The sequence below is a fragment of the Ailuropoda melanoleuca genome, chromosome 5 (genome assembly GCF_002007445.2).
Source record: "Ailuropoda melanoleuca isolate Jingjing chromosome 5, ASM200744v2, whole genome shotgun sequence".
NCBI lineage: Eukaryota > Metazoa > Chordata > Mammalia > Carnivora > Ursidae > Ailuropoda > Ailuropoda melanoleuca.
The window spans coordinates 97,731,900-97,757,270 of record NC_048222.1 but is presented as its reverse complement, the minus strand read 5'-3'; the positions used below and the strand labels follow the sequence as shown (position 1 = coordinate 97,757,270).

Here is a 25,371-nt window from a genome sequence, read left to right as displayed (position 1 = left end):
GTGAATATAAAATATCCCCATTTTCAACCATCTATCTTCATGAGAAGAAGGATTTCCCTCAAGTCCCCCAATACCATTGACAATTATTTACTCTGTTGAGACTGCTTTCTGTGCATGGTTTGGATTCCTTCAGTATAAGAATGGAAAATGTGCTGACATTGCAGCTAAGTATAGTCGAGGCAGCCACTCATTGGTGGCTGGGGTAAAGCATTATATTGGAGGCTTTACACACATTGTATTTGTTACTTGCTTTGGAATATGTAAGAACACTTGCTTCAAGTTATTTTCCCTGAAGAGGATTTCTATTACAGAGGCGCAAGCTTGAGTACTTATTGAAGTATCTCCACTAGAATCCTGTGGGCTGGTCCAAAAATTGGACTTACGGAACAAGTTTCTAATGTATATCTAGAAATTTAGAATAAAGCCTAGCTTATAAAAAGAGATTGGTTTGGGTGATACAGTATTTTGTTGGTCTCTAAAAGGGAAAAGATGTGACCAGCTGCTCAATTAACCTTCCCAACAATGAGTTAAACTGACATCAGGTGCCTCTTTGATGTGATGCATTGATAATCACATGATGTGACTTAGCTGAGATCCCTGCCAAAAGCATATAACCTGAATCTGCTCATGAGAAAACATCAGAACCCAAATTAAGAGATATTCTACAGAACTGATCTATACTCTTCAAAGATGTCAGTGTTATAAAAGACCAAGACTGAGGAACTGTTCTATATTGAAGGAGACTGAAGAGACATGAGGACTAAATGCATAAAATCTAGATTGGATCCTGGATGAGGAGAAAACACAAAGGACATTATTGGGTCAATTAATAAAATTTGATTATGAACTATAGATAATATTGTATCAACATTAAACTCTGTGGATCTTATCATTGGACTGTGGTTATATGAGAGAACATCTTTTTTCTTAGGAATACACCCTGAAATGTCTAGGGGTAAAGAAGAATCGTGTCTGCAACTTACCCTCAAATGATTTGGAAAAACAAATGTGTGTGTGTACATATATACACATAAACACACACACACATTTCAAAAGAAAGCATTAAAGCAAATAAACAACTGACTATTCTGGGTAAAGAATATCAGAATTCACTTTGTAATGTTCTTGTAACTCTTCTATAATTTTGAAATCATTCCAAAATGAAAAGTCTTTTAACAGATTTTTTTTAATGCACAAAAATATCTCAATTGGATTTAGTGAATGATAGAAGGAGGCATTTGGGATCGTTTAATCTATGATTGCTCTAATCCTACACAAAGTTCAGTGATGGAAAGTAACTAGCCCAAGCCTCCTCCACACACATTGCAATAAATCATTTCATTTGGACCCAGTCCAAAAATCAGACCACAGAGGAATGCTAGCAGCTGAACTGCCCCCCCCCCTTTTTTATACGAAGTGCCCCTGGGGTCAGGACCTACCAAGGAGGACTTCCATGGTTCCCTCACAGAATGTTTCAAACAGATATAATTAACTGCTAATGAATCAGATCTCTGGTGACAGGGAGCAAGCAATATTCTAGGGAGTTGGCAAGATTCTTGGATGGAGCAAGTAGACTCTCTCATGTAGGAAATAGGAATCTTTGAATTAATCCAAGCTATCCCATTCCCTTACTATCATGGAAATTAGTCATACTCAATATTGAAAAACCCATATAGTGGGCACCTGGGTAGCTCACTTGGTTAAGCATCTGCCTTCAGCTCAGGTTGTGATCCCAGGGTCCTAGGATTGAGCCCTGCATTGGGCTCCCTGCTCAGCCGGGATTCTGCTGCTGCCACTCCCCCTGCTTGTGCTCTCCCTCTCTCAAATAAATAAATAAATAATCTTAAGGACTGAACTCTACAACCTCTTGTTTTATTCAGCTATAAAGTGGGAATAATACCCACCTACCCACAGTATGGACATTACTGTGGAAATCCAATATAAATTCCAAAATGTTCTGATAGGTTAAAGGGAGCTATAAAACTAATTATTAGTATCCTTACTACTAAATATCGTTCTCTAATTCATGTTAAAATAATTTTATGTTTTCTGTGATGATTCAGAAAAGCAAATGATTGTACCTCCTCCTTTCTTGGCAGCTGGGGCAGCTTAGATGATCTGGAAGCTCTTGGCAACGCTGTTGCTCTCTGCCTGACAAGGACAGCTCCTTTGGAATTTCTCTCATCAGTGTTCTCATAATCACCCATATGCCAGGCAATAGAACCACGACTGTATTTTCCTTGCAAATCCATAATATCAGGTTTGGGTTGCCTGCAATTGGAACAAATTGGTTCTCAAATTGGAAAGATCTAGAAACAAGGCCACTACTAGTTTTCAGATAGTTGAGATTTGTCTGTTTCTCTTGTGATTCGAGGTGATTTTTAGCCATAGTGGCTCGAGAAAGCTAGGGACATGAGCCATCAGCCCGTGTTCTGAGAAGTTTCTGGACTCTGCCTACTCTGCCAGATGTGTAGCTGTGGTGGCTCAGGAAACTACCTCCCAGGATAGATACTGATCTAGGAACCTTGTTGATGAAGTCACCCCTGTATCATAACTGATCCTCCTGTCCTTTAGAGCCATACATACAAGATGCTGAAGGTGGCCTGTTCAAGCTGAGACCTCATGTGGCCTGAAAGTTCTGCAGGATATGGTCCATCCATTTTAAGATCTTAGGCGAATTCAGAAAAACACCAGCTTCATGATTCCAGACTCCGGCTTTGCACAATACGTTCGAGGAAAGATCTATGCTTCTTCCCCATTGAAACCCTCCTCTAGGTTCCAACATCCCTAAATTAGAATACTAAGTCCTGCCTTCCCATTATAAAGGGCCAGCCCTGGGGAAGAGCAAAAAGTTTGATAGGATAGGATTTGCCATGTCGTTTGGAAGTCTGTGGTACTGAAGAACTTCTTGGAGCTTCTTGCCCCACCATCCCTCTCCCTGAGTGCTCAGAGCCTCTTAGCCACTGCAGATTTCCCTTCCTAGAATCTGAGCTTTATGGGCTCCGAAGTTCTTTGGATCAAGATTAGTGGCAGGTTTGCATTACCCTTTGCTCATTCGAGAAGATACGTGCTTACTATATGCCTGGCACCAGAGGAGGTGGCGGGGAGACTGCAATAATAGGCAGACAACAAACAGGTAAGTCAAGTATTGGGAAAGTATCATGAAGAAAACAAAAGCCAGATAAGGACTAGAAAATGCCAGGCTGCTGTTTTTGCGGGGGTGGGCTGAGGAGGGGGAGGTAGCACTTGAGCAGAGAGCTTACTGAAGGGAGGGAGCCAGGGATTCTCGCAGTGCACGGGGGTCGGACACTCCCTCCCACGTCCTAGAACCACAGATCCCTGCGCGGGGCAGGAGCTGACCTTGTTCTCCAGCAACCCTCCCCTGATACCCCATAGCCTTCAGAATCGAGTCCAAATTCCTTAGCACAGCACACAGGGGTGTGTGCTGTTGCTGTTTGTTTTTCATCTGTTTTCTTTTTTTAAATGGTCTGCCCACGTGGGCCTTTCTGGTCTGTGCTCAGCCCCTCCCTCCTCCCAGACACCCACAGAGTGCTCCATTGTGCGCTCACCCGTCCCTGTGTGAGCTCTGAAGAAGTCACGCAAGCTTGCAGACCTTCGGCCTTCTGCTGCAACTCTTCCTTTTGCTTGTAATTCCCTCCCTCCTCCTCTCCTGACAAACTGCAACCGAGGCTTTAAACCTCATCCTTTTTGGAAAGACTCCTTATTCTTATCAGGCAGCACTTTTTCTCCTTTGATAGCACCTTGTATTTGATTTCTTTTGTAGAAACTATTAGAATCTGCTTAAATGTCTAGTGCAGCAGTCTTTCTCCCTCCGAACTCAGGGCTTCTTAAAGAGCCCAGAATGTGTCTCCTTCATCACAAGATCCGCAGTGCTCATTACCTGGTCTGACTGACCGTGGACACTCAGCTAGTCTGTGGTGGGTGGAGTAATGAGGAAGGGAGGGAGAAGATCAGAGCTGAGTTACTCTAAAGGTTCCTTCCCTCCCACTCCTCTCCATTTGCCTGCTTCTGCAGCCTCTTTTTAAAAAAGATTATTTTTATTTACTTGAGATAGAGATAGAGATAGAGCAAGAGGGCAAGAGAGAGAACATGAGCAGGGGGCAGAGGGAGAGGGATAAGAAGAATCCCTTCCAAGGAGGGAGCCCAACCTGGGGCTCACCCTGGGGCTGGATCCCAGGACTCCGGGATCATGACCTGAGCCAAAGGCAGATGCTTAACCGACTGAGCCCCCCAACCATCCTTCTGCACCCTCTTTTTCCTCCTACCCCCAGCAGATGTGGAGGAGTGAATCCCTATAGTCTGGGTTGTCTGAGTGCTATTATTTACAAACACAGGTGAATAGCTGGGAATAATTTCAAGAAAGTTTAAAGGACAAGAGAGCTAGTGAGTAGAATGTATGGGACAGGTATTTTTTATAGTAGCTTGATTAATGATTCATAAGAGAATCATTTCATGCAAATGTGCCACATCTTCTATAAAAAGTAGTGTATTATAACTGAAACTAATATTACACTGTATATGTTAACTAACTGGAATTGAAATAAAAACTTGAAAAAATTTAATAAAAATAATGTATTATAGAAGTAATTATACTGAATAGAAAAGGAAAATCCTTACATGTAGTCAGATATTTTATTATCTTCTGCTTTAATTTCAGAATATCCTATATCCCTGAATCTTGAATCCCCAGGAGCAATGGAAAGCTAAAAATTAGTTGTATTTCAAAGAGTTTAAAAATCTTACAAAAATAATAGACGCATGAACTGTGGAGATTTGCACACACAGAATTGAATTTACAACTGAGCCACCAAAGTCAAAAGAGGTAAATCAAGGAGTAGAAGTTTTGGCTCCAGGATGGTCTGGAGTATGAATGCGAGGCCATCAGCAACGATTCGATGTTATACAAACACTCCGAGGCAAACACGCACTCACTCACTCTCTGTCTCCCTCTCTCTCACGCACACATGCCAAAATAAATAACAAAACCAAGTATTCTTCGTGTAACAATCTTACTATTCTTACGTTAAGTAGGCCCCTAAGGGTCAGATTGTTTTCTTTTTCAAATAATTTCAAGCTTCCAGAAAAGTAGAAGCACAGTCCAAAAGCTTTATTTCCTGAACAATTTGAAAGTACATAATTGACATGATACCCACATCCCCAAATGCTTGAGTGTGTTAATTCCTACAAATAAGGGCATTCTACATAACCTCAATATAACTATGAAAATCAGAGAAAATCAGCACGAGCAATAAAAGCAAAAACAAGCAAGTAGGACTACACTAAACTAAAAAGCTTCTAAAAAAGAGACCATCAACAAAGTGAAAAGACAACCTACAGATTGGGAAAATTTATTTGCAGACCATATATCTGCTAAGGTGTTAATATCCCAAATATATAATTCAGACGACTCAACAGCAAACAACACAAATAATAATCCAATTAAAACATGTGCAAAGGACCTGAATAGACGTTTTGCCAAAGATAGACAAAGGGCCAACAGGCACATGAGAAGCTGCTCAACATTACTATCATTAGGGAAATGCGGGTTAAAGCCACAATGAGATATCACCTCATGCCTGTTAGAATGGCCATCATCAAAAAGACGATGGATAATAAATGTTGGTGTGGATGTGGAGAAATGGGAACCCTTGTGCACTGTTGGTGGGAATGTGAATTGGGACAGCCACTGTGGAAAAGAGTATGGAAGTTCATCAAAAAATTAAAAATAGAACCACCATATGGTCCAGCAATTCCACTTCTGGGAGTATATCCAAAGCAAACAAAAACACCAACTCAGGAAGATAATCTGCTCTCCCGTGTTGACAGCAGCATTATTTGCAATAGGCAAGACATGGAAACAACCTTAATGTCCCTCGATGGATGGAGGAATAAAGAAGTTGTGGTATATATATATACAATGGAATATTCTTCAGCCATAAAAAGTGAGGAAATCCTACCATCTGTGACGACATGGAGGGGCCTTGAAGGCATTACACTAAGTGAAATAAGTCAGACAGAGAAAGACAAATAATGTCTGATCTCACTTATATGTGAAATCTAAAAACAAAAACTACCAATCTCATAGAAAAACAGAAATCAGACTTGTAAGCAGAAGTGGGAGTTGGGGGGAGGGGAAATTGGAGGAAAGCAGTCAAAAGGTAGAAGCTTCCAGGCACAAGATACAGAAGCGCTAGGGGCGTCATGTGCAACGTGATGATTACAGCTAACACAGCTGTGTGATGTGTAGGAAAGTTGTTAAGAGAGTAAATTCTAAGAGTTCTCCTCACAAAGAAATCTGTTTTTCTTTTTTTGAATCCACATGAGATGATGGATTTTAACTAAACCTGCTTGGTAATCATTTTACAATATATGTAAAGTCTGTCATGCCCTACATCTTGAACTTATACAGGGACGTATGTCAATAATTATTCCCCAATAAAACTGCAGGGAAAAGCAGAGGAAATCAGAAAATTAACATGTTTGTATCGCTACCACCCAATCCTCAGACACAATTCAAGTTTTCCAATAAGGTCTGTTTTGCAAAAGGATCCATTTAAGAACCACACATTGCATTTAGTTTTCTCATCTCTTTAGTCTCCTTAAATCTGGAACACTTTCCCAATCTTCCTGTGACTTTCACACAGCCTTGATACTTTGGGAGAACACAGGCCGGTTATTTTGTAGATGTCCCTCATTTTGGGTTAATCTTATGTTTTGTCTCGATTAGATTCAGGCTGTGCATCCTTGGGCAGGAATAACACGGGATGGCGATGGTGTGACTTGTCCCGTTACTGGCAAGGTTCACTAAGGTCACTTGATTCAGGTTCTACTCGCCAGGCTTCTCCTTTGTAAAATTACTTTTCCCTTTTGTTATTAGTATTTTGTGAGAAAATACTTGGAATTTATGTAATGACTTCATTCCATGTCAAATGTTCAATTAGTTAATTAATGTCAATATGGACTCAGGATTTCCTATTTTGCGCAATGGGCTATCATCCATTCATAACATTCATTTTATTTTTTTTTAATTTTTAAAAAGGATTTTATTTATTTGAGAGAATGAGTGAGAGTGAGAGAGAACACACAAGCTGGGGGAGGGGCACAGGAAGAGGGAGAAGCAGGCTTCCCGCTGAGCTGGGAACCTGATGTGGGACTCGATTCCAGGACCCTGGGATCATGACCTGAGCCTAAGGCAGATATTTAACTGACTGAGCCGCCCAGGTGCCCCCTTACCTAATTCTTCATCCTCAAAAGTAGTCTAAAACATGCTATGGGAAGATGTTAAAAACTAAGTAAGTACAGCTGAACCATATACCAGGTTTAGGTAAAATTAACTTGCTTTGAGACTCCAAGTGCACCTTCACCTGCAAAGACAGGAGAAAGCAAAAAAAAAAAAAAAAAGGAGTGCTACAGGCACAAACTGTGTGTTCAAAAATGTTAATAAACTGACGGGGTGCCTGGGTGGTACAGTCAGTCAAGCCACCAACTCTTGGTTTTGGCTCCAGTCATGATCTCAGGGTTATGAGTTGGAGCCCAGCATTGGCTCCACGCTCAGCACAGAGTCTGCTTAAGATTCTCTTCCTCTCCCCCTGCTCCTCCCCCCCCCGAATAAATTTAAAAATAAGATGTTTATAAACTGAAATAGAATTTGGTTGTCAGCCAACTTGTATTGTTATTAAAAGTCTCTTGAGATCAAGTTTCAAAGCCAAAACCAAAAATGATGATGATCATACATTTAGGATTTGATGTTGGAAGATTCTTTCAAATGCTGGCTGCAGGTAAACAACAATTGTTTGTTTCATGTGTGGCTCCTGGTATTCTGCTAAGCACATCCATACTGGAACTTGGCTTAAGTTGTATAGCATTCATTTTAATGCTCAGTTTGTCCCAGGTTCAACTAGAGGGAGCTTTTTCAATCTCACTTCTGTGTCCTTTTGACTGCCCCCATCATTCTTTGGGCACTTCCTTACTTTTTAGCACAAAAAGATGTTCCAGGCTCATCTTTCCCTTCCCCAGCCCTGGATTATTCCCTGGAATAATCCATTTCTTGAAGGAACTCTGGTTCCTTTTAGTGGGAAATAGTATTTACAAACGAAGCACCAGGTGCTATGCATTCTCTTTGTCTTGAGGTTTCATTGTCACACAAGCTTCTCAGACAATATTACCTAGGGCTCGTTAACCGGTGTTTGTTCTAGATTCCTCGCTTTCCATATTTGTAGCTCTCTTCTCCTACAGTGAGAAACCTGACTCCCATTCTCTTTATGTATTTACGTATTTGATCAGTCTTCCTGTCAAAAACCAATGTCTTGCTGCTACCACCACCCCCTCCACTTTGTGCGTGTTCTCCTCACGCCATCTGGGATCCAACACCCCAACTCAGGATGCCCTCTTGCAGTCTTTCTCACCCTACTCTGAACTACCACACTTTGTCTTATCATTTTTTGTTAAAAAATTAACAGTTCAAATAATATAATGTGTCAATTCTGGAAATGAGATTTCCTTCCCCTCCCTAGGGCTGCTTTATTGTTTTCGGTGGTTGTTCTATGACTTTCCTGGACTAATTGTCTAAATTTTGTCATGTGTGCCTTCTAAATTTTCTGCTTGGTTAGCTTAGTGGTCAGCTAATGATTGGATAGAAATTTCCTTAAACGTCTCAAATCAATATGTCTTCTGGCCTTTGTTTGTATTGAGGCATACCTTCAGGGCACTGGCAGGCATCTTACAAGTCCACCTTAGCCTTCATTTCCTGCTTGCATAGAGCTTCAGGATAAGCCAAAGATGAGAGATTAGGACCTTCTCAGATTTTTCCTGAGCATGTGCACAGCACTGCGCATGTTCATAGCCTTCCGGATTTCTAGGAATATGTTGGAGCCTTTCAAAATCCCCTACTGACATCTCATCTCCCAGTTTTTCATTTTAAGATTTTTAATCTGCTCCTCTTTGCCCCAGCTGGTGTTGTCCCCTCAGGCAGCTGTGGTATTAAACAGTTGCTGCTGATGATTTTTGATGAATGCCCATGAGATAGAGCTGTTCACACAGAATCAGGTCAAATAATGACAAAACCTAAGAATGGAGCTTTTCCAGGGATTCTCAAGATGGATCAAACGTGACATTTCTCTGAGCATGAGTCTTTTCAAGGAGCTTCAAATCCATGTTTCCCTTCCAGTGACTAATAGGCTGCTAGTTTTCACAGTTACTATGGTTGTGAGGCTATTGGTTTTTTCAAGGCAAAATGGAGCTGGGAAGGGAGGATGGGAATAGAGCAATTTATTTTTTGTATTTTTTATTAAGGTTTTAATTTTAATTCAAGTATAGTTAGCATACAGTGTTCTCTTAGTTTCAGGGGTACAATGTAGTGATTCAACGATTATATACCTTACTCAGTGCTCATCATAAATATACTCTTTAATCCCCATCACCTATTTCCCCTATCCCTCCACCCACCTCCCCTCTGGTAATCATCAGTTTGTTCTCTGTACTTAAGAGTCTGTTTCTTGGCTTGTCTCTGGGGAATAGAGCAATTTAAATTTAAAATGCCCAAAGATCATTGTTCTTTCTGAGATCCAGTGATTTTTCTTAAAAAAAAAAAATACTTCATGGATTATTGGAAGCATTTACTTATTAACTTCCAATGTTTTGGAAAAAAGTAATTTTGATAATTTTTGCCGCTGCTCTTATTTCTTCTTGGAGGAGCAGATTTTTGGAGGTCCTCACTGTAGCATTCCTAAAGTGCTTCCTAAATTAAATCATTTTGAAGTGAAATGGAGACTGACTATTTAAGGAGAAATTGCCTGTGTCTTCTGTTTCCACTTCTTCCTTTTCACCTCCTCCATACACTGCATTGTCTTTGTGTTGCCATTACTTCATTGTGATAATTCTTACCTCAGCCAACAGCAACCTCCTTTCCATCTGCCAGATCAAATCATCTCTTTTCAGACTTTCTAGTATGACTTCCCAGAACCATTTGCAATTGTTGACATTATCTTCCTCCCACCTTTCCACTTAGGCTTCTAGAGCTCTTTGTGTCTCTCCTCTTCTTGTATTACTTCATCTACATTTCTTTTGGAAGAATCTCTTATTCTTTTTTGCTCCTTTATCATTGGTATTCTCCCAGAATTCCATTCTTGAGTCTCATCTCTTGGTACACTACCAACCATCTCCAAACCAGGAAATGGCATTTACATCAAGTGACCCAACCAACAGCAATATACTGCTGTATAAAATTTCTATTTTCACCTCTATAACTTAAATAGAAATTCCAAGCTCCTTTCTGATCATAGTACCAGGATACCTCATAGCTAGTAATAATTTCTAGCATTCATTAAGATGTATGAGCTTCTGGGCACTATGCTAGTTGCTTGATATGTATTACCTCTCATCCTCATAATAATCCCATATGGTAGATATCATTTTCTGCTTTTCACATCTGAAGTTAGATTGATTAAATACTTCATCCAAGATCAAACAGTGAAAAAGCAGTAGAGCTGGGACTTGAACTCAGAGTTGTCAGATTCTGAATTTATGCAATCTCATCTGTAAAATGGGGATACTATTATAATACTACTCTTTATGAGAGTTAAATGAGTTAATACTTATAAATCACTTAAAATGTTATCTGGCCCATGGTAAAAATTCAAGAAAGTGTTGGCCATTTATTGCTTCTCAACTCATCTCCCCATCTCCCTATTTCTTATCCCTCTTCAAATACCCTCTCCTTCCTGTATTCTGTTTTGGTCAATAACATAACCAAATAGCCAGCCACCCAGAAGAGATCATAAGAACTGCCTTTGACTTTTCTATCTCCTCCATTTCTCTACATTTAATTGGTTGCCAAGTGTCACTGAGTCTTTCTCTAAACCATCTCTCTGTCCCCACCTCTATAATTCTGGCTCCCTTCATTGTGATGATGACAATATCACTTAACTTGTCTTCCTTCCTTCAGGCTCCCCTTTCTCTGTTCCATCCATTCAGCAAACAGTTTTCTACACCCCTTATGTGCCAGGTATCCTTTCTAACACACAGATTTGATTATATCACTTCTTTACTTAAAAACATAAAAACAACAGTTTGTTGCCTACGGAATTAAGCACAAAATCTTTAGTATGGAATTTGAAACACTACACAATCTGGCCCCTGTGCTGCAGTTCCAGTCTTGCCTCCCACCTCACCCCTCAACCAGTACCCTGTTTTAGCTACACCAGACTCCCAGTCATTTCCTCAGCACATCATGAGGGTTCACTCTTCCATGCCTTTGCTTATGTGATTCCTTATGGCTGGGAGTTCCTTTCCTAGCTCCACTTTTAAACCCTCCTTTTCATATCCCATGCAGGCTTTATAATGCAGCGCATGTTACCTCTCCTACAGAGCATTCCTGAATAGCTGCCTGACCTTCCACAGTGGGCCACAGTCATACCTGCCTTTGTTCCCCATACTACTGTTACTACTACTACTGTGTTGTCCATACCTATTATACTTGGCGCGTCATGGTGACTCTCAGCAAGTCTGTAAGTAAAGGGAAGGAACTGTTTCTTTCTTTTTTGTGTTTTCAATGTCTAGTAGAGTTCCTGACACAGAACATATTTTCAGTCAATTTTGCTTGCTTCTATAAAGATACAAAGAAAAAAATGCTTTGTCATCATCTCCAGCAAGGGGGTCTGTGACGGTACACGATAGAGGGTTTGGCGTGATGTGGAATTGATTTTAAGTTCATACTCTCCCTGTTGCTGTTTGAATTTTATAAACCGTGAGCAGGTATCATTTTTATAATAAAACATGTCTGAATTTTCCTTAAAAATTGTTGGTTACTTGGAAAATGACCAAAATTTTCCTCACAGCCTGGGCAGCGAGAAATGGGCTGAGAAGATAAAACCAACTTCAGTGCTAAGTTAGGAAGTAACTGGCTGGGCCTCGCTTATGTAACCGTCTAAAACTGATGGGACAAACAACTCTCATTTAGACACTTCTGCCAGAGAAAATACTCTGGAGAGCTGAGGACAGGGCTCTGCTAGGGGTGGGGCCCTGCTTAGTCTTCAGGGTTCCCACCTTTTTGTGACTAGAGCTGGACACATAGGAAACTCTGGGGCAGCCACTTTGATTCATGACCAAACAAGTCAGTGAAGTCTCAGTACGGTGAAATAACCAGCCTAAATTAATATGCTTACTTAAACGGATCAAAGTAGCTGGTTATTCTGGAGATTGACCACCCAGCATCAGTCTTGCCCAGGAGCGAAGCTTTTTCCACTATTTGGACATCTTTTGGATTCCCTCTGGTTGGCTAAAAATAGTGCTAATAAGTGGTAAAATTATGGTCTTCTGGATTCCACAGTTAAGGAAACAAATTACTAACAGTTTAGGTTCCAGTGAGTCAGTCTGGTCGCCTAATATAGACCCAGAAAACAGTTATTCGCTTGAGTTTCAAATAGAGAAATATATGGAAACTTCCCTTGAGGGCCTCAATATTTTCTGTGCAGTGTTACAAAGGGATGGAACGGTACCTCTCTAGCCTGTGAGGAGACTGGTGCTGTGTCTGGTCAGTATATATGGTGACTGGAAAGCACGACGACCTATTTTCTCAGCATGCGAGTTACCTTAAATGTTTGCTTTCTCACAGGGTCATTGGTTTCTGCTCTTTCCATTTCCAGAAGCACTCAAAAGCCGTTGATGGCACATGGAAATTTTTGAGAAACACATTTAGAAACCGTTTGGCAGAATCTCTGCTTTCTGGGAGAACAGGCCTTCTCTCCGTGTTATTTTCTCTTTGGAACATTTGCAAGAAGATAAGACCCCTGTTTTTGAAAGATCTTTCTGAATTTATGGTGTCATCTACACCTAAAGTCAGACTCTGCCAAGAAATTAGCATTAGGGCTTTAAAGATGTTTTTAATTGTATTTTTCCTTTTCTGAATTGGCCTTCTACATAGATGGAGTGGGTGTTCCTGCTGACATAGGCATCCACATATGTCGTGTGATTTCAGAGACACCAGCTGCCCGAGATAATACTCCCTTCTACCCTCCCTTGCTGTTTCCTTTTATTCCACAACCAGAGACCAGGCTTTCAGTGCACACAGTCGGGGAGAGGCACTACAAAGCATTTCACCTGGCCCTTCTAGAGAGAATGTATCTCGAAGGGGCAGTACCACGAAGGAGAAACTGAGGAAATTGGGGTGCCACAGGTCAGCTTTAGCCATATCCTCATTTCGTTAAGTCCAACCTTGTTTCTCACACTGTGATCTTCCTTCTCTCCCTGGCCCTATAGAATCATGCACAATGATGTTTTGTCTTGTTTCCAAAAGACTTAATCTTCCGGGTTAACACATATTTGATCCTATATCAATGGCTGTCATAGAGCTGATTAAAAACTTGACATTTTCTGAGTATTTCATATTTGAACAAACAAAATGAGTGTGCAATTATATTTAGCAATTATTAATGGAGAAAAATTTGATGCTAACAGAATTTGTCCTAGGTTAATTGTTGCCCAGGAGATTCTTACTGAGTGGAAAGAAAAAGAGGCTGATGGAAGAAGCTAATTTTTAGTAATTCACAACCAAAGGAGCTTATAGAGATTTATCTGGAAGGCATATGTCATGCTTACTTGTTTAATGTTCTGTCTTCAGGATACTAGGAAAATTGAGGTGCTGCCTCTGAGTTGTAACTTAACCTATTTAAGATAAAAGTCCAAAGTAATATTCAACTGAAGAATTAGGACAATTTGAGTAATTTATAGCATTGAAGATCCAGAGCTATCTATCTGCTGATTTTGTCTTTAGACAGCTATAGTCTTTGCTAGAGCGTATTGACCAAATACCTAGTCTGTGTTTGGCAATGTAGCAGGTCCTCTGGGGGGTCTTACAGAAAGCTGACAGTCTACGTAAAATGGACACATGTCAAAAGGACATTAGTATAAGAATAAGCAATTGCTTATTTACTGCTGTACCCATGAATGAGTGAAATCCTTACTAAGAGCTTATCTGATTACAATACATTTCATGACGAAGTTAATCATTCATGATGAAATGTAGAAGATAAATTTTTATATTTGTTTGAATCTTTTATTCTTGTTTAATAGTTCCCTCCTTTCCAAAATAGCAAAAAACCTATGATCAGTTTTATGTCATTAACAATTCAAAACCAAATTTATTACATGGGTCTGCGTATCTATGGGCACAAACTGTTTTGCAAAAGTAGGTAGGATTATTTAAATTTATAAACAAAACGTGTGTAATTCACACTAGTATGAAACATATACTGTCTCAAGGATAGAAATGAAATTGCTTCTCAAAAGAGTGTTTGGGAAAACACAAGAGAAGTCTTTCCAAACTGCAGCGTATTTCAAACATAAGAATATTGCTTAACAGCTATTTTTAAAGGACCGAAAGAGATTGCTAACTGTAAGAATATTTTTCTTTTAAGTAGAAAAAGCCCACTCTCAGACTTTCTTCTAGAAGGAGAGCATCAAAGGCTTGTGCAGTTCCGTAAAATTACACACACCATCTGTTTCAGACCTCAGATTGGGATCGTTTTGGTTTGATTTATTGTTTTATTTCATAGGAAACACAACCACTTTATTCAAAAGGCTGGTTAAATAGTCTACCGCTATGTTGAAGTAAAGAATTAATTGAAACAAGAAAGATTTCTCATTAACCTAAATGAACACTTTTTCATGACTTTGCCAGATTGTCTTCTCCGAGCTCCAGAATGTGAAAAATGCTGTCCTTGCCACAGTGATGTCACCAGCATGTTGCTGGTTGCCCTTATGGGTGCCAGCTGGGCTTCCCGTTCCACAGGTTATGCAATCGAAATCCAACATGTTGTCTTCCTGTGCAGAATAACGTCCTCCAAAAGGTTCCTGTTGCCAAGAGCATGTCCACAATGTAGAAATACACAGAGGTGTTTATTGACTCTCATTCCTTATTTTTAAATGATTTATGTGAAGTGACTGTTTCTCGTGCACATGGCCTTGGAGGCAGCCGTCCAAAATCTTACCAGAAATGCAGCATATTGGATTGACGAGGGTCACCTATTAGGAATGTTAAATATAATTCCTAGTGTTGCTAGAGATAGGGGAGATTTTACATAAGACATTCAGGAAGTTCTGCCAATCTCAGCAGCTAAGGAGTCCTGAAATATCAAGTCCAAGGCTTCTCTTTGTGCTGGTGTTTCCTGGGCATCGCTTACTTATTTGTGGGAGGAACGGAGAATGACAAGGGGAAGCAAGGAGAGCAACATTGATTTCAGCTGCGTGGCAGAAACCCAGGTGAAGGTTAATTGGGAGACTACAACAGTATTGATACAACTTCGTTTTGGACAAGTTTTATCTATCCAGATGGTGAATCTTGACCTTTATCAACTAAAGATAAAGTTGATACAATTACTTTTTAATTACTTTGGAGATTTGAATATTATACACAAAAACAGACAAAATAGTTTAAAGATCCCTAGGTACCCATCACCCAACTTCAAACACTTTTGATTGATAGCCAGTCTTGTTTCACTTCTACTTACTAATCTTTCCCCACCAAGACATCATATCTTATAGGTATGACTCTCAAAATTTAAAAACTCTTTTTCTTTAACATAGTCACCATGCCGTAATTTCTCCGAAAAACTTTACAGTTTGACCGTATATTCAGTATTCAAAATTTTAGTTGTCTCATAAACGCTATATTTTTGATAGTTTGTTAGAAACGAAACCCAAGTAAGTTTCACACCTTGCATTTGGTTGATAAATCTTTTGAGTTTCTTTTCATTCATAGGCTCTGTTTCATCTCTTTGCTCGTCCTCCTTCTGCTCCCCTCCCCACTGCCTCCTTTTCTCTCTTTCTCTTTCTCGCCATTTATTTGTTGAAGAGACTGGGCCACTTGTCCTATAAAACTTCCCACGATATGTTCTTCTGACATCTCCATGATGTCATTTAACATTTTCTGCTGCCATATTATTTCCTATACATTGTTAGTTGGATTTAGAGGCTTGATCTAAGTGAAGTTGGGTTTTGGCAGCAAGACTGCTGTATTAGTTTGCTAAGATTTCCATAACAAAATACCGCAGACTGGTGGCTAAAACAATAGAAATATATTTTCTTACTATTCTGGAGGCTAGAAGTCCAAGCTCAAGGTGTTGGCAGAGTTGGTTTCTTCCGAGGCCTCTCTCCTTGGCTTATAGATGGTACATCATCTCCCTGTGTCTTCACATGATCGTCCCTGTGTGTGTGTGTGTGTATGTGTTCAAATCTCCTCTTTTAAGGACATCAGTCATATTGGATTAGGGCCTAACCTAATGACCTCATTTTAATTTAATTACGTCTTTGAAGACCCTACCTCCAAATGCAGTCACATCCTGAAGTACTAGGGGTTAGAACTTCACACATGAATTTTTGGGGGGACACAGTGCAGCTCATAATAACTTTCCAGGTGTTGGTATTCTCTTCCATCTAGAGATACATAATATCTGATCGTTTCTCTTTTGAGGTTTTGGTAGCCATTGATGATGAGTCCCTAGCTTCATCAATTTATTGGCGTTTACAAAGAGCTGATGCCCTAATTCTGTTGTTCCTTCTTTATTAGCTAGATTACAATGATTTCTAAAAAGTCATCTCATCTTCTATTTGGTTTGCCGTGGTACAGTTAATATGAGAAAGGCAAGATTAATGTTTCTTTCCTTGTATTTACCCATTTTTAAAATAATAAGTTGTTTTATTGGAATCCTGCAATGTGGCCAGTTTGTTGTGGTTTTTAAAGTAGCCATTATGAGTTAATAAATGTTCACATATATGTATATGTATGTATGATATCTATTACTCCATTGTGGTTATTACCCTTTTCTTCCAGTTGTCCTATTTTTGGCTGATGGGATTCTCTTCAAGTTTGGCTCCTAGGTCCCTTAGACAGGACTGTAGCAGTTTTGGATAGCTTCTTCATCTGGTATGGCATGATGTACTATGGTCCTGTTTTCCATTTCCTTCTCCAGATCCAGAAGCAATCATTTCTCCAAAAGCCCCAATTCCTTTTAGTGGAAAAGTTATTTGAAGATTAGAATCTCAAGGTACCTGGCTGGCTCAGTTGGTAGAGCATGCAACTCTTGATCTTAACATCATGAGTTCAAGCCCCACATTGGGTGTAAAGCTTACTTAAAAATAGATAGATATCTAGGTAGATAGATATCTAGATAGATATCTAGATAGATAGATAGATAGATAGATAGATAGATAGATAGATAGATAGTAGAATCTGAGTAGTAGAGGAGCTCATAGCTACTGAGTTGGTTCCTGTCTAGGTCTTCAGAGTGAATAGAGTGAGGAAAAAATATATGTAAACACATACAATCATACCTATATGTTCATATATATCTTCCAATCACATTCAGGGACTGTTTTTCAGTTCTTTTATCTTAACATCTGTATTTCCTTTCTCCCACTCCAGGAATCCTGGTACTCAACCAAACCAGGAATGATTGAATAAGAACATCACATTCTTGCTCATTTGCTTTATCCCACAATACACCCACAACAGAGTCAGAGTAACACCACCAACACGTCCACCCAGCATTTTGCAGTTCTTTTTGTTCTTGGAGTGTACCCCACCAGAGATTTGTACTCACATAACTGTGCTTTACAGTCCCTTGGGTTAGTTCCTCTCTGTGGGGTAACCCATCAACTGGGTACATGTCTAGTTTTTTTAAAATTTTGTATTTAAATAAATTTATTTTATAAATGAAAGGTAAGATATAAGGTAAGATATGTATCTTACCTGTAAGATATGCACATGGTTCCAAAGTCAAACCAAGTGTTGTTTTCCTGATTCTTGTTACCATACGCATGTAACCTCCAACAAAAAGGGTTGGATGGTGTCATGGTAGATTTGCAGGAGGAGGTGAAGCCAGAATCATGTCCTACTGAACAGCTGCAGAGAGGGAATTCAATTCTGGGAGAAACTGTCTTGAAGGCCTTAGCTCGGCTCAGTGAAGAAAACATTTGTTCTGCCACCCACCATGTAATTCATCTTTGAATTTTAATGAGTTAGCCTTTAGGCTGCTAGACAGAAAACAAGCTGCAGCATTCTGTAAAATCCTACCGTCTTTATGCATTGCTATAGAAGCCAGAAATGAAAAGTTTTTGTCAAATATGTGATAATGTGCTACAAGGTAATGTATCTGAATATGTGAAGTTCCATCTCTAAAGTGATAGCAATCCCACTACCGCAGTTCTAGAAGCTAACTGCTACCCATGCTTCAAGCTCAGGGGATCTTATGAAGCCTTCCTGATCCTCCTGCAAAGTTTTGTTTCCCAGATACATGTTTTCCTGTACCTTCTAAAATACTCCTGTTGTATTGTAAAAGGCATTGGATTCAATGTTACACTTTTGTTAAGTATCTAAACACAACACCAGACCACAGCCGAAATAGGTAATCAATAAATATTGATTGACTCAATATTTCTATCACTGCATCCTAATATACTCTAGTATAATTATCTGTTGATGCATCTCTTCCCTCCATAAGATAATTTTTTGAGGGCAGGAGTTGTCTTATTTCCTCGGTATTACACTTGCCCATAGTTTGGATGGAATAATGAATAGGGGTGATATTGCTGAAAACTGAATTAGAATTCTTGAGTATAAACACAAGATGCTCTTGAGGACCACATTGTAAGTATGAGGCAACATTTAAAGATAAATTGATGAATAACACACTCATAAACTCTCACCTGGCTTAATACTACAGCCTGACATCTGTACCCTTAGACTATATAAACGTAATATGAATGTTCCTGTATATTTCATTCTATATTATTTCACTTTAAAAATAGTTAATTGTGTAGTCCATCTGGAATTTATCTTATTATATGTTATGAAGTATAGATGTAATTTTACTTTTTCTAAAAGTTGAGCCAGTTGCGCCAACTCCAGTTTTTCTTGGGTCCTATGTCACGGTGACTCTTCCATGGGACATTGGATATCCTTGCTGATATAGACATGTACTCTCCTACCTCAGGTGAGCCTTCGGTACTCTACAGAACAGCAAGCTTTTTACTCATCCTTAGTGCACATCTTCAACAGCTGCCCTAGACCTTCCTTGTCTCCTCAGGACTCCTACTTGCATCTCATTCCCACTATTTTCATTGGTCCTCTAGAGGACAGAGCCTTGCATAACACTTGATGGACCACTGAATTGTACACATAAGAATGATTAAAACAGTATTTTATGTTATATATATTTTACCACTATAAAAAATCTATACACAAGGAGTCGATCAAGAGCACTGAGGCCATCAGGTCTATACTCCTTCAACTACCACCATCAATACCTACCCCACACTTACATGTACAAGGACATCCCTACCTACATAGCCAAGGAAACCCTATCTTCTTCCTTTCAGTCTCTGGAAATGAGGGAGTTTTTCTCATCTGGGGTCTCCACATTGACCCCAGGCCTTGAACCCCTAGTTGCATCACCACTTACCCAGGAACATTGCTCCACAGTAGTGAAAACTTCTCTAGGATAACATTTCTCCCATCCTAAAAAAAGCCTACACTTGGCCCTTTATCTCCTCTAGTTGCTATTATATTTTCTTCTGTTCTTATCCAAATTTTTCAAAACTATGCCTTGTACTTGTTGACTCCATCTTCCATTCATACTTCAACCCATTCTACTGGAGCTTCCATCCCTCTCTTCCTTCCACTTTTCCCAACTTGTTCTATTTGTTCTGGTCTCACTATGTTCTCTGATGACTTTCTGTCTACTTTCTTCAATAGACATTGTTCAATTCACATCTTATTTCACTTTGGACATCTGATTCTCCTGGTTCTCCTCTCTTTCTTCTATGTTTCTTCTTTTTTTAAAAATAGATTTTATTTATTTTTTTTGAGAGAGAGAGAGACAATGACAGAGAGCACAAGTGGGGAGGAGAGGGAGAAGCAGGCTCCCTGCTGAGCAAGGAGCCCAATGCGGGACTCGATCCCAGGATCCCGGGATAATGACCTGAGCCGAAAGCAGATGCTTAACTGACTAAGCCACTCAGGCACCCCTTCTATGTCTTCTTTCATGGCTCTTCTCTTTTTTCAAACACTAAGAGTTTGAATTCCCTACAATTCTGTCTTTATTTCTCTGGTCTTCCCTATTCTCATTCACTCATGTTTTTTCAGATACAGCAGAATTATGATGACAGAAAAAGCTCTTCAGCACAGCTCTTTCATGTAGTTTCACATATTTATCTATCTGCTTCTTACTGGATGTCCCACAGGTACTTCAGATCCACCTGAACTCATCATCTCATCACCTTCTTCCCTTTAATGGAGATGCTCCTTCTATGCTCGGTCTCAGTTGGTCCACTATGTAATCATTCACTCTGACTAGAAATTGAGTTGTCGCTGCCTCCATTATTAATTTCATCTCCTACATCCAGTACCTAAGTCCTGCCAATTTTTGTCCTTGTTCATTCTGGACTTTGTTCCTTCCTCTGCATCTTAACTCCTATCTCTCTGAATTACCATGGTTTCCTGGGCCTAAAAGACAGACTCCTGCCTGGTCCTCCCTGTCTCCAGTAATGCCCCCTCATACCCATCCCCTACCCAAAATTTAAACATGACTTTATCACTTTGGGTACTGTGTAAAAAAGGAGGGGTGGATAAAATTTAAATTTCTTCTTGGGGTTCTCCATCCTCTAAAAGTCAGGAATCAAGAGTGAACTCTTGAAACTAATATTACAGTGCATCTTAACTAACTGGAATTTAAACAAAAACTAAAAAAAAAAAAAAAAAAAAAAAAAAAAAAAAAAAAAAAGAAAAGAAGTGAACTCATCTAACTCCTGACTCAATTCTGGCTTCACCTGTCCCTGCACCATTCATAACACTTTGGGATTCAATAGCATTGAAATATTTATGCATCCATCAGTGTTATTTATCACTTCTGAACTTCAATTACTGGTATCTGCTCTTCTTAAAACACTCCTTCCATGCACCCCCACTCATCCCCTATTACCTAACCTCACCTTTTCAGACTCCTCCCCTCACCCCTGTGCTCGGTTATTTGCATAATACCCCTGTGCAGCTATAGCATTGCTCTGGACATGTTTTAGAGTTATCTGTACATCTTTTTTCCCTACTACACTATGTATGAGCTGTTTGATGGAGAGGATAGTGCCCCAAACTTATTTATTGATTAATTGACTCAATAAATGAGTGGTCTAATTAAAGCCTATAAACCAAAGTAGTCAGAAGAGGGTATTTCCTCTTTAAATATCAAGGAGACTAATTTGGAATAAAATTTATGCTGAACAAGAACTTTCCTTCTGCTTATTAATAATTTCAAAATATCTCTGCTACAGGAGCTCTTGTGGGTTGTTTTTTGTTGTTTTTTTTTTGCTTTGTTTTGTTTTTTGTTTGTTTTTCCCCATCTTTTAAATGTCCCATTTGGGCACTGCAGCTCTCTTTCTCATCACTGTGCTCAATGAATGTTTGGGGAAATGTACCAGAGGCCTCATGATGACATCGATGAGAAATGATATGCCACAGATAATAAATTCACCACTACTAACAGCTCAAGTTTTTCTAAACTCAAATTTTTTGAAATAGTTTAACCCCTTACCAGGAAGATGTTTAAAAAAAAATTTTAATGATCATTTTTTTTAAAGCAGAAAGCAAATAATGTGTCTCAAAATAGTTAGTGCTCTTAGAGAAAATTTTATAGAAGAGAATAAAATTAGAATTCATCAATTTCGAGGTGATAGTTTTAAAAAATGAATAGAAAGCCTTAAGAAAGTGGCTAATTCTGTGGTCATTTTGAGACTTTCTTAAAATGGGGAAGGGAGCTAATCTTTTGCGTGTCAGATCCATGCTTGGGTGCTTGACTTCCGTTGACTCTTCATTCTCAAGACAACCCTATGAGATAGATAACTATCACCCCCCCCTTTTCCCTTGAAACTGAGGCTCAGAGAGCATCTACGTTTCACAGATAAGGGAATTAAACCCAACTGTCCAATTTCAGAGTCTTGCTCTTCCAGATATGGGAACCTAAAGTTATGAATGGGCTTAAAATAAAAAGTAAAAGAAGTAATGAGGGGAACCTGGGTGGCTCAGTCGGTTAAGTACCTGACTCTCTATCTCAGCTCAGGTCTTAATTCTCAGGGTTGTGAGTTCAAGGCCTGTGTTGGGCTCCATGCTGGGTAAGGAGTCTACTTTAAAAAAGTAATTGTGTTCAGGGGCGCCTGGGTGGCGCAGTCATTACGCGTCTGCCTTCGGCTCAGGGTGTGATCCCAGCGTTCTGGGATTGAGCCCCACATCAGTGTTCTGGGATCGAGACCCACATCAGGCTCCTCCGCTTAGGAGCCTGCTTCTTCCTCTCCCACTCCCCCTGCTTGTGTTCTCTCTCTCACTGGCTGTCTGTCTCTGTCAAATAAATAAATAAAATCTTAAAAAAAAAATAAAATAAAAAATAAAAAAATAATTGTGTTCAATTAGCCAACATATAGCTAATTGAACATAATGAAAAGCAGGAATGATAATAAGTAATGCATATTAAACGGACTGGAGTGATTATTATTCTGTTGCTTCATCTGGTAATATAGATATTAGCTAAGTGATACTATTGATCTTTTGTAAGCCATTTATATAAATGTTGGTGATGTAAGAATGTTTAAAATTACCATGATCAGGGCATGTTTGTGGCTTCACAAAATTGAATAGGTAATAGTGAAATAAAAACAATCTGAGCCCTTGTAACGCACCTCATCCTCGTTTTTCTGTACTCTTTTCAGTACATAAACTCTGTTTGCCTGGGCCTAAAATTTTAGCTCATCTGTTTACTATTAGTTTGCAATCCGTGCTTGAATTTCATTGCCATAAACCCTTTTGCGAGGCCCAGCAGCTGTGCTCTCGGTAACCCTGAAAGCTCTTTCTCTCTTGGGTTGAGAGATCTCTTGAACAGGCTCTAAGAGCTACAGTTCTGATACCTGAAATGCTGAGAAATTATAGATGATAAGCCAGGGAATTGATAGTGCCTCTTTTCTTACACACATCAGACATCTGTATCTTTCATAAATTATACAGAGAATAGTGCGTGGTAAAGCGCCACATCCAGAAATGAACTAAATTTTTCCCCACCTGGGCATCGAGTGGTAGCCTAGTAGTTTCTTCTTAAGAATAACAGCACTGCCTTTTACCCATTGGTTGTTATATGCAACTAATGAATCAAAAACTTTTGATGTAGAAACATGAGAGACTATGGACTATGAGAAACAAACTGAAGACTTCAGAGGGGAGGGGGTGGGGGAATGGGATAGACTGGTGATGGGTAGTAAGGAGGGCACGTATTGCATGGTGCACTGGGTGTTATACGCAACTAATGAAGCATCAAACTTTACATCGGAATCCGGGGATGTACTGTATGGTGATTAACATAATAAAATAAAATAAAATAAAATAAAATAAAATAAAATAAAATAAAATAAAATAGATGCAAAAAAATAAAAAAAAACTTTTGATGTACTATATGCTAGCTAACTGAACATAATAAAAAAATTTAAAAAAAGAAAAAGAAAGGTAACCAAATATACATTTTATATATATATATGTATATACATACATATATATATATAAAGAATAAAATAAAATAAAATAAAATAAAATAGATGCAAAAAAATAAAAAAAAACTTTTGATGTACTATATGCTAGCTAACTGAACATAATAAAAAAATTTAAAAAAAGAAAAAGAAAGGTAACCAAATATACATTTTATATATATATATGTATATACATACATATATATATATAAAGAATAACAGCACATCTCTTCTTTGGCTAGTTTTCTTTTAAAAACAGTAGATTTTCAAAAACAGTTGCATCTTACCCTATTGCTCAAGTGCTACAGCCTGGGATGAGGAATATTCATTCATTCCATAAGAAACATTTACATGCATCCTGCATTTCTCCCTTATGGCACCTCCCACAATTAAATTGTCAATGATATCTTTGGATGTTTCTGTCCTGCCTTGCTGATAGGACGCAAGGATGGCAGGAATTCTGTCTGTTTGGTTCACACCTGAATCCCCAGGCCTCTCACTGTGCCCAGCACATGGTTGGCACTTGGATATTAATTGAATGGATAGACGGGCGCCAACTACTGTTGTGGCATTGAAGCAATGATAACCATGGGAGTTCTCTGTTGACCTGACAGCACCTGCAGCTTCAATGAGAGCCCTTCTCCCTCCCCACCCAGCTGAAGATGGGGCTGATGGAGGGGAGGCTTGGTGGACGGAAGTGCGAAGACAGTTTTTAGGTAATGGACCAAAAGGGCCGATGTAGAAACCGGTGTGATGATATCAAAAATTGTAGAACTTTGCTACTTAACACTCATGGAAATCCCTCCAGTGGGTCAGGCACAGACAGCCTTCAAAATAGAAAATTGTCAAGATTTATGGCTCTTTTGAGGAAAACAACTCCAAGGGAAAAAGCTCACATTTATGAACCAATATATTTTAAAAATAGTGGCTGTCATTAAGTCTCTACTAGTTTAACAACTGGTTTTGGCAGTATTTCATTACGGAATAAAACAAGCAATTTTCTATACACCCCCTCGCTAATGCCAAATACAGGCACACCTTACACCTCTCTGAATAAACAGAAAGCCCTGTTTATTCAAGTCAGTGAATATTTCTTTCATACTAAAAGTCCTAGTTTTAGAAATTTTTTCAACTTAGGAGCCCAAACTACTAAAATTCTGGTTGACTATTGTAATTAAGTGTTACTTTTATCAAAATATAATGCTTGTACATTGTACATAATGTAGTCCTAATTTTTTTCAATTTTAATGAAATAATTTAGGTACATGTATATAACACATATAAATAGTACTAAAAAGCTTATAGTAAAAAAATACTTCCTTTCTCTCCCTGCTCCCTGTCCCATGTTCTCTTCTCCAGAAGTAACCACTTTTTAGCTCCTTTGGTTCTTTTGGAACTTAATCCAGTATTTGTATACAATAAACGTGCTCTCCAAAGCCTCCATTTGTCCTGTTCCTATCTGATTTGATAGTTCTCTAGGCCCTGCATGGCCATATTTCTGGTACTTTCCTTTAACACCATCTTGGGAATCCCCTTTTCTTGTCAAAGGAAATGTGTTTCTTGCTTTGTTTTCTTTTGTCTTTTCTTGATGTATCCCTCTATTGTCTTGCTAGATAATATTCTCTAGTTGCTTCCTAGGAAAAAAATGCTTTGAGTTGCTTTTTTTTTGTTGTTGAGTACGTACATGCCTGAAAGTGTCTCTTTTCCACCTTCCTTCTTGATTATTTGGCTGGGTATAGAATTCTACGTTGAAAGTCATTTTCTGTCAGACATGGAAGGCATTGCCCCATTGTCTTCTCG

The 25,371-nt window shown here is 39.1% G+C and overlaps 1 protein-coding gene across 1 annotated transcript in view; it reads right to left on the bottom strand.

Annotated features, from left to right (window-relative positions):
* Positions 1-25,371, bottom strand: part of C5H4orf45 (chromosome 5 C4orf45 homolog) — a 101,479-nt gene that overhangs the window by 12,656 nt on the left and 63,452 nt on the right. Inside the window, exon 4 of the mRNA XM_019802219.2 lies at positions 2,082-2,271. Within this exon, the coding sequence (XP_019657778.1) occupies positions 2,082-2,271 (190 nt within the window). The remainder of the gene's footprint in view (positions 1-2,081; positions 2,272-25,371) is intronic.